This window comes from Hetaerina americana, unplaced genomic scaffold (genome assembly GCF_022747635.1).
Source record: "Hetaerina americana unplaced genomic scaffold, ioHetAmer1.1.p SCAF_44, whole genome shotgun sequence".
NCBI lineage: Eukaryota > Metazoa > Arthropoda > Insecta > Odonata > Calopterygidae > Hetaerina > Hetaerina americana.
The window spans coordinates 3,589,631-3,600,380 of record NW_027287030.1 but is presented as its reverse complement, the minus strand read 5'-3'; the positions used below and the strand labels follow the sequence as shown (position 1 = coordinate 3,600,380).

The 10,750-nt window shown below is 38.8% G+C and overlaps 1 protein-coding gene across 1 annotated transcript in view; it reads left to right on the top strand.

Annotated features, from left to right (window-relative positions):
- The first annotated feature begins 1,658 nt into the window (after positions 1-1,658).
- LOC139692909 (neuroparsin-A-like) overlaps positions 1,659-10,750 on the top strand; it is a 32,601-nt gene continuing 23,509 nt past the window's right edge. The window contains exons 1-2 of the mRNA XM_071591226.1: positions 1,659-1,775; positions 5,244-5,358. Of these exons, the coding sequence (XP_071447327.1) occupies positions 1,723-1,775; positions 5,244-5,358 (168 nt within the window). The 5' untranslated portion in view covers positions 1,659-1,722. The remainder of the gene's footprint in view (positions 1,776-5,243; positions 5,359-10,750) is intronic.

Genomic DNA, 10,750 nt, shown 5'->3' with positions numbered 1-10,750 from the left:
ATTTTGAAACGATTTTTAAGAGGAAATTCGCGAGAGAAGATTTTTTGAACAAATAATGCAATAGTAATCCATTAATTAAAAATATCTGGATATTTGTTGAGCGTAAATTATTGTGTTTCACATTATTGTGACTATATACTTTCTGAATTGTCACACTGACATTTCTTTGATGCATATATCGACAATTTAAAGACACAATGAGTGCTAAAGTTGTGTGTTTGTTTTTAATGACTATCTATCAGATTTAATAAATAATCACGTAACGTACCAAGTAAAAAATATTTACATTTTTGTAAAAAAACTTGCACGTTTGTTATCTCGTGTGCTTATCATTCAACTTGGTCGTTGAGCCCTACAGTCTAGCATTCGTTCAACTACAACGCTTTTGCTTATTTTAAAGTTGAATGTTAAAAGCGTGTAGGTTTAATTCAAAAAATACGAATTCAATGCGATGATTCATTATAATGGAAGCCTCCTGCGCTGCATGTCCCCAAAGCCCACGTCTGAACCGCCACCGTTCGGGAGTCTGGGGGGAAAGTGAGGGTTTGTGGGGAAGAGGGTAAGAGAGATAGTGCGGAGACCGCCTAGAACCGGAGAGGGTCTGACCTATCTCGTCACAGCCCCTTACTCCCACACCCGCCGCAAACATGTATACAGCCTCCTCACAGCTCTCCAGACCTCCCTCCCGTCTCTCCCGCGGGTCCCGTGACCCGCCGGACAGTGGTATATGTGTCCAGGTGTCCGCGCGGGTCAGTCCAGTCACTCGCCGATCGCCTCCCGCGGGCGAGCACTCCCTTCCGTCCCTCGCAGTGACCGGGGAGAGAGAGAGAGGCGAGCGCGGCGGAGGGAGTTTCGTGGAGAGGAGGTCCGATCGCGGAGGACCCATCGTTCCCGTCCTCGAACGCGGCGAGGCCCTCGAGGGTGCGGGCGCACACCGCCACCATCCATACCCCCACACCAGCGGAGTCTCATATGGAAATCTCCTATCCGCTCTCCTGTTGACCGAGGTCACAAGAACACTTCCCTAACCCCTGCGACGAGAGAGAGCATCTCTTGGAAAAAAACAATTCTTTGCCACTCGTTTGACGAATTATTTTTTTCCGGACGAGTTCATCTGCGCGACATTGGGAGGAGTTAGCGACGATTGTGTGCGTGTGTGTGTGTGGAAGGGGAGGTGGGGAGGAAGTTGTTTTATATATTAATATTGTTTCCTAAAAGAGGGAGAAAGCAGGAAGATAGGAGGGGAGGGTCTTATCGTCGATACATAAATACGTACACACACATATATATACGTATGTTTGTATGTATATGCATGCACTCTTGTGTCCGCGCGGTATAAATCGTCGCGGGAGGAGGAAGAGGAGGATAGTGTGGGAGGAGCGTCGGTCGGGGGAGCTCGTTGGTCGGAGGGCATAAAGAGGCAAGGGGCGTTTTGCGTGTGGGTGAGAGCGGGGACGGCGTTGGGCATGGGAGAGAAGAGGGTCGACCCAACGAGCAGCAATCCGAAGACGCCGAGGGCGCACGAGCGGGAGGCGCGGCGAGGAGCGGAGAGGCGTCACGGGGAGGAGGCGAGCGTGGCCGGGGGGCGATCGACGACGCGGAGGGCCGTGTTCACGCCCCTAAAGTGTAGGCCCCCCTCTTGTGTCGCACGCAGGTGCCGGCTTCGATCCCCGGGAGGAGGAGAGCGACCGCAAGGGGCCAAGGAACCCGAAGACCAGAGACATGAAGTTCGCCGCGGCCCTCGTTATCGTCACGGTGGGAGTGCTCTTCCGCAGGTGAGTGTTTGGTCACTCTGTCGATTATCCAATTGCTTGGACTTGGATGATCGAACTAATTCTCTCTTCTCATCGTCAGTTTAGATGGGTAATATGAATACTGAGATAAGAATCATTCTGGGTATGCTTGGAGCGATCAGAAAATATTTTATTTATCTTTACTGTTGTAGCATTCAAAAAAATCAGTTGTCATAAGCCCTCTAGCGATTTCATACATAAACTAATTATTCACATGGATATAGGATAGGAAAAGGTTTAGGAACACAGATAAAACACAAACATAGGAGACGTGGGGAAGGCGGAATCGAGCAGATCACAAGCGCAAAAATATTTCCTTGACCGCGACTTGAACCACGAATCTTTCAACTTGCTGGGCTGATGCTCTAACCTAGCTATAATTTAACATTTTGTAGATAATAAGTAGTAGTTCATATTACCCCGCTGTTTATTTCTAATGTCTATCTATCCATCATAATTCATTTGATCATTTAAACTCACTCATAATGGCACCGAATTAAGTGATGGGTAAGAGAAGTTAGTGATTACAATTTACACAGAAAACGGTGACCGTTATTTCATTCGCTAGTCTACCCGTATTCAATAGATGAGGGTGAAACTTAACTCGTTATAAGTCCTGCGAGGGGTATTTACAGATGAAGATGGGATATGAGAGCAATATTAACCTAATTCTCATCAAGTTAAATACCACTAAAACAATCAAACGTCTAAGTTTAGACAGAAATGTCCAGAGGCATCATCCGTGCTTGGTTTCTGGGAACCCCAGGCCTCGTAGCCGATAGCTTCATCCATTCAGCTCCCACACATCAGTAAAGGAATAAATAAGTCGCTGGTGGATTCAAAATCCAAAAAGGTCAAATCAATTTTTCCAGGCTGAACTTTGTACAGCTTCATCTTCAACCTGTGTATAAAGATAATCTGTGAATTTCGCGAAATTATTCCATTACGATACAACCTTTGGCGATATGTAGGGGATATGTTCGCAAAGATTTCACGTAAGTAATGAAACCAGTTTTACCTCAAGTTATTATCGTCGTAAATTCCACAAAAGTTTTTTCTCGATTTGTAGATAAAGGTATAGCAAACTAAAATATGAGAGGATAGAATAACATTGGTATCAAGGAGGTAAGGAATCGCACTCTTAAAGGCTGATGGCACTGATGGATGAATTAGATCATAAACCCCAAACGGAAACAGGTTTATTTTCGGTGATTGCATAGGGAGGAGTCGCAAGACAAATAAATCGAAAGTGATTGAGTGAAAGGGATTTATTATGGTCGGAAGTATTAGCTCATTTAAATGATTGGACGAGATAAAATACATAGTAACAAACGTGAATAGGAATCATCTGAAGGGAAGTTTTCAATCTTCAAATCTAAGGGATTTTTATGCCTGATTGCCTGATTCTAACCTCATGAGAACTAGGAAGTTTCAGAAAATCAACTTGTGGAGTAGTTCATCCATCAGCATTATCATATTTTTCCGTAAATACTTTTCAAGGTGATGCAGAAACAAGTTGTGGTGTGATATCACTGATAATATCCGAACTGTTCCCAGTTCGGTGTGTGAAAATTAAGACTCCACCAAACTAGAGGAAACACTCATTTTTCACCAAAATACTTCGTCGAAAAATATTAACTGACTCAGGTTTCATAACGTGAGATCAAAGGATATATATATATATATATATATATATATATATATATATATATATATATATACTATTAAAATAGTATATATATACTATATATCCTATTTTCGCTGGCTAGGTTAACACCGGTTTGACAGCAATAAAATCTGTAGTATTGTACTTATACTATGACTAATTAACAATATTGCGATACTTTTTTATCAAAATTTATAAAATAAGATGAAGCTGATTAAGTACCGCGAAATAAGACTCTATGAAAAGGAAATTTTAAGTTATTGAGATGAAAATAAAATGCATAATTTGTGAAAAAGTCAATAAAAATTCATATCAACGCATATCCGAAGTTAGTTCAGTGGAGTACCATTTAAACTTGCACAAAAATAGGAAAAATACAAAGTTATTCTTTGGCAGCTAATAAACAACATATTACTTCAAACTTAAAACGAGATACTTATAATAACTGGCCAAATGTATTTAAGTAAGGGCGCCATTTTGCCATTCCCGAGTATATATGGTAAATTCGAAAGTTTTTCGTTTTGAAACACTTATTAAATTTCCCGCGGCGTCTTTAAATGACTTTTTTTCACAAAAATAAAATACTAACCAATCTGATAGACGTCAGTCCTAAAATGCTGGACTATTCCTTCTTATTCGAACATTTATGTTAATTTACAATTAAGATATCAGTAAATCAGATACCGTCATTAAAGGTCCTTGTCGAATTTTCTAAGGATGGATTAATGAAGGCATAGCGTCAAAAAAAAACTTCGAATGGATAAAATTCTAATTCTGAAAGGTTTGGTGGAAAATTTAGGATGTCAGTGTTCGACGTTGACTCAGAATCCTCTTGAAGGTGTTTCTGGTGGGTTCCTTTGTACGCACACTCTGACCACAGGGGTGACGCGCCAGCACACACGTATGCGTTGGATGGTAAATATAAAAAACGAATCGCGGGACTCATTCAATTTTTGGCCGATCGGGGTCTCCCTCTGTTGGGGGGAAGGAGTGGTTGAGAGAACGGAAGATGTGGGGTGGGAAGGGTGACCTGACCCAAATGGAGGGAGGGGGAGGGATGGCATATCAGACCCCACGGGGCTTATTTTGAACCCATAGCTCGTTATCTCTGTGGCTAAAACCTCGGATGAAAGATCGAGAAAAGCGAGTGGAGCAGAAAAAATGAGTGTCAGAGATCGAAGGAAATTAAATGAGCCGATGAAGATAATAAGAAAAGAGTTAAAATATCGCCAGCCCTGTAAGGAAAAATCATTTAAAATGATGAGTTTTGAGGGAAGTCAATTCAAATAAAGGGCATTTGCGGGGTTTACTGTCTTTTTTGCTGACTTAGTGGTGCAGTAAACAAAATAATGGCTAATACAGGAAAACCATTTAATTTAAAAATCACAAACACGATGATCCTGCTACAAATTTTGTGCAATCGTATTTTTTTCTAAACCCGACCCTTAAGAAAATTTTATTTTGATTTTATGACCATTTACCAGATATCGTCTTTCTATTAAAAACATTTAAATTGAATTCTGTGCATATAGTTTTATCATAGTAAGCTTAATTTTTTCAAAACACCAAAATTCACAAAGATTTCGATTTTGATCGTGTTAACTTTTGAATATTTCAATTCATTCGTGACCACAATAGTCCGCGCTATTTCACAAAACACATTTGAATCCTGATACATATTTTTGTGAGATTTTTTCAGAGCATTAAGGGGCGACTTCTGCATGTGAAGTACTAATTGTCGATTTCTTATCCGTCTTTCATCATCGCCGCTCCACCATGACTAGCTGCGTGGAGGCCTTCCCACACTGCCAGCCCTGCACGGACGGAAACTGCGACCCTCCCGAGGACTGTCTTTACGGCATCAAGATGGACGTCTGCGGAAGGATGGTCTGCGCTAAGGTGAGCCCCGCCGTCAAACAAAAAACCTAGAGGCACAAACCAAACGACGCTCGTATCCTCGCATGCCGAACGATGGAAATACTGTCGTAACCAAGCAACAAACCATGATAATAATAGGGTCATTTTAGAAGCCAACACGAGGTGTTCCCATGAATACATTTAGAAAAAAGAACTAGCTGGTGCGACATGACACTACCCTTAGATGTAAATTAAATTAATTCTATTACCATAAACTTTTACCAGTTTAAATTGCGAATCTATTATCATTGAGGCTAATAATTGACGGGCGATAAAAATATTGAAAAAAACGAATCACTCATTGAATTTAAATAGACGTAAAAACAAAATTCTAATGTTTAGACAGATCTGAGAAAATGTTTTATAAACAAATTTGAAACAGTTTACGAAGAAACTTGACAATATGAAAAAAATGCGACCATATATTCAAATAAAGAACACGTCATAATGAAGCCTTACGATGACTTAATTAGTCACCAATTAAAAGAATGATCTGGACGGCCCTAACGACAAATATCCTTAAGGAATCGCGAGAAGTTCCTCTCGTTTGACATACGCTATTTCATTCTTCTTTGATTCATGCCCATAATTATTACAAATTAAAACTAAAAAAAATTGCCAGAAGTCTAAATATTTAAATGAAATGCTTAAATGCAATTTCAATGACGGAATCTTATTGGTGACACATTTCACCACCCGTTGGCTCCTGTATGTTAGTTAACAGAGCTGTAGTGGAATTTCACGCATTCGCAGGCTAATTGACGCCTTGTACCGCATTACCATATGAGTTTAACTTTGCCTTCTCGTCGAGAATGAGTGTTTCCTTTAAGGCACGGAAAAAACTTGCAAAGATTTTCATCTTGTCTGTGCTGAAACACATATTTATGACCTTTCTCTTTGGTCAATTGTCAATTACCTCTCGCTCAGAACATAACGATCGCCACTTATTGTATTGAGTTCGTAAAATAACTGAAAAAACCTTCAATTCATTGAAACGGACGAGTGTTTATTGTTTTTAGTAACTTTAAAAAAATAGCAAAAAGTGAATTTATTTAAAATTAGTTCCGCAGCAAATTTTTATGCTTGATTAACGGAAGCACATTAAAGGTTGTTTTAATGCTAAAAAATTAATTTTCAATGAAAAGGCGTCAACGTTAGTGAGATATAGTTTTGTGAGGAATGTTTTGGGTTTTTTTCCTTTTTTTCCACGAGACTTTCTATTTATCTCAATTTAAACTGCCTGAATATGGAAATGAAAACGTTTTTATGAGAAACTGGTTTTGTCTTGAAATTCTTATGGCGGTTTATAAATCGAGGGGAAGAGAAAATACATGTTCGTGGATAACTTTTGTCAATTAGCATAGTGATTTCAAGAGTCAATGGACCGAAGGAAGTGCACCAGAGATACTTGTAGGCTATGGTAGACAGCTGTCGGCAGTCAGTCTCGTTTGCTGTTCTAATGATGATCCACACATGGAACCAACAGCCTCATGTATCGCTATCTACTCAGTTAAACGAAGGACACTATCCGCCACGAATGACCTTTGCCGAAGGCATCTAAGGAAAAAAATAGATACGTGTATTAAGTCAAAGCTTTAGGGGATTATAAAAAAACCTCCCAAGAAGCCAAGGGCCTTTGTCTTCCGAATGAGTTCTATTCAATGTTATGACAATATTTTGTTCTGAATTTATCTGATGAGAAAACACGTAACGCTATTTTCGTAACTGGCGATAAAAATTTAAGTTATTTTGGATCTTAACTAAAAGACTAGTTTTTAATTTATTCTGCTTCTGCTTATCCGAGATGCAAATGCTAAATCTAGAAATTATAACACATATTTGCGATTAAAATACAAAAAGAATTTTTTAAACAACAATGAAAATATTTGTAACTAAAAATTACGAAATATCATTTTTTTCTTCATTAATTTTCTTCTCTTTTAAATTTTATGTGTAACATTGAGTGTTTCTTCGGAGGTTTAGAAGGTTGTATATATCATACCTCTTTTGTTAATAGGAGCACTATCTAAGAATCGTGAGCTCCTACCGCTCAAAGCAGCGAGTTAGTTGCTGTGAATTTTATCAGATGCCGCTAATAATTGGACATAAAATGAAATCAGCATTAATTTCGGTATGGTCATTTTTATCCCTTCAAAATTTCACATTGAAATCAAGGCCATTAAACTCGGTGAAAATTGCATTTATTCCGGAGCGAAATTTTATCTTTATGCGTTAATGAATGGCTCATATGAAAGTTTTTTGAGGAAATGTCTTTTAATGAGTCCAAAACGCTACGATGTAAAAGGATATGGGTCCTCTCAATAAATACTTCACGATAAAGATAGTTAAATATAGTAGGAAAGCGTTTATGTAAGTATTCATCGTGATACAAAATAACCTTTGCACAACTGTTTCAAGTACGCGAAGAGGTTCTCCACTGAAGACCTCGGAGTCGTAATCAAGACCTCTCCTATCTCCGAGTCAACATGGATCATTAGCAATCGGAACAGAAGAGAGTTCAACGCAGGGCTCGTATGAATCATCCAATATTTCCTCTGGGATTTTCCCTATTGGATAATAACTGAAAGAGAGAGAGATGAAAAATGAGGAAGGATCGTTTTTAGGGCGGAAAAATGAGGAAGGATCAATGAATAAAACTCAAGACACAGCGCCAACCTCACTTGAAGGCCAGTTTTATACTTCAACTTTGAAGCTATAAAAACACATCTTTTTCCTCTTTCACGTGAGGTTTCCTTTGAGTTATAGTGGTAAAAACTCACAAGAGTTTAACATTTGAGTTTAGAGGCAAATGATTGAGGTCTTCACTTGAGTTTGATCTGTGATCAGAAGAAGAACGCTTTGCTTTACTCAATGAGCAACCACATAACCAATGAGGATGCATCAATCAATAATTATACAAACACATATACTTTCAAAGGCATTTCATCTCGGTATTTAATATGCTGAGCACTGCCACAAGAATTTGGGCGTGTGCGGTGTTCGATTAGAATATAAAACTTACTTATAAGCTAATTTCTTCCATTTTATTCTATCCTCGCCTATTTCTTTCGGCTATGTCATATTCATGCATATTTTAATGTAGTCATTTCTATTCCCGAGGCAATTTTCCCTTCCTGGAGAGACACATCGACCATACCTTTCATGAATACTCGATAAGCGTATTTTCAATAAAACCATGTAATCATCTCCCGCACATGATAATGTTTCGTGAATCGAATATCATTTGTTGCAATGAACGTGGCGAAAGAAGCTCAGCATATTCTTTAACGCGTGTGGATTGAAATTTATGGATAAAAATTAATAAAAGTATCCTTTACTGATGAGTAGTAATAGTTATTAGAGGAGGCGACTTACAGCTGAGGTATTTGGGGCATTAGGGATAGGTTGGTGATTTTGTAGGGGTAGGATGTTCATGAGTTGAGGGGAGATATATGGAGAGGAACCGGGAGTCGGCCTTAGCCTACTCTAACGACAAAAAAACGCCAAGGGATCACACAATTCAACGTCCCATGCAACAGATGGTGTACTCAAACTTAATTACCATTTCCAAATAGCTCATAAATCCCAGTCTCTGAATAATGCTGCCACCGCCGAGATTCGAAACCGGTGTCTCAGGTTAAGAGGCCAGTGCCCCAGCTTTCTTATCACCTCACCCCTTTGTAACGGATTTTCGGACGGGGTCCTCTTATGGAAAAGAGGGGGAAGATGGATAAAGGGAGGTTACCAAACAAATGGGCTATTTAGGAGACTCCTAAAATTTGGGTATGAGACATGGAGACTGTTTCAACGAGGGAGATACTACCATAAGTAACACGAAATGTATCAGATGGAATAAAATATGCTTTCACATCTTAGTAGCAACTCCTCCCTTTAAAAAATATAAATATCGCTTTAATGAGCCTTAGATTTCATTTTAGAAGTTACGTATCGATAGAGGAGCTCATCATCAGCTGTTGACCCAGAGCCTCTGGTCGTTAATACCTTTGCCATAGATGAGGAAGAAAGTGGACCGAGAATCGATCACATCACACCTCATGGAAACACACTTCTTAGAGACATGCTGGAGACGGTTTAAATCACACTGGATTTCATTCCATTACATTTTGATCTCGATGAAAGGAAATACTACAAACTCGCTCTCTATGTGCTGTTCAGAATTATATGGAACTTGCTACGAAATGTTTAATTGAAATGACATTTTATGAAATATAGTAAAACCGCATCAGCTCACATTTTTTCCATCCTTGGTTTTAGTAGGCATCCCACAAATGAATGGAACTCTGTCTTCGCTGTTGGAATAATAATGATAATAATCAGTGACCTCTCTCGAAATTAAAATAATGAGAATTTATTCATAATAGAATTTCTGCTAGTAATCATTGAAGTTTTCCGTCTCTTTGCTGAGCAGTTCTCTGCATAGTAGTTTCCACATTTCTTAAGGAGGTTAACTCGTAGCTCAATTTGCAACCTTGGTTCATGTAGGCGAAAATGACGATTGATTTAAAGTCATGTAAAAACTATTCAAGCGAAGTTGATGATCAGATATGATGCGAATATGAAATTTCTTGACCACTCCAATCATAGACTTATTTTGGACAACTTCTGTGGCACGAATTTTTGAAGTTTTCATATCTTGGCTGTTGATTCACGCAAATCAATTAATATCATTTAAACAAATACTGAAAGGTGTTTTTATGTAATGTATGATGTAAACGTAATTGCAACTCATATATAATCGCATATATGCAATCGCTAGTTTTTCGTGAGAACGAAATCTATTGAAATGCACCATTAATACATAATTCTTCTGGTATAAGTCCTCCACTGGCATGAGAGCATAATGGATAGAATCTTGAAATAGAGGATGTGGAGCTATTGGCTGTTGAAGAAATTGTCACAAGAAGAGAATCCTATAGCCAATAAAAATAATTAAGAAGAACTCCAATACCGGTATTTCGGTCACCGGGTGACCATCTACGGGGAGAATCAAATAGGGCCTTGAATTTGGAAGAATATGCACTAGGCACTGTTCAAATTCAAATCCGGTATTGGAGTTCTTCTTAATTATTTTTATTGGCTATAGGATTCTCTTCTTGTGACGATAGAATCTTGGATTTTCGACGTCCATGTCTATAAAAACCAGCGTAGTAACACCTTGTTTTATCATTGACATTAAATAGAGCGCACTTTGGACTACAAATAGAGGAACTGTTATCAAAATGACATATACTTGACAGCTCGATGTAACCTCATTAGAAGTCTATGCCTCTAATGGAAGAAGTTTGGGTTGTTCGACTTACTGCGACGACTCAAACCATATGACCATTCCTCTAGTTTAGCTAATTCGAGAGTT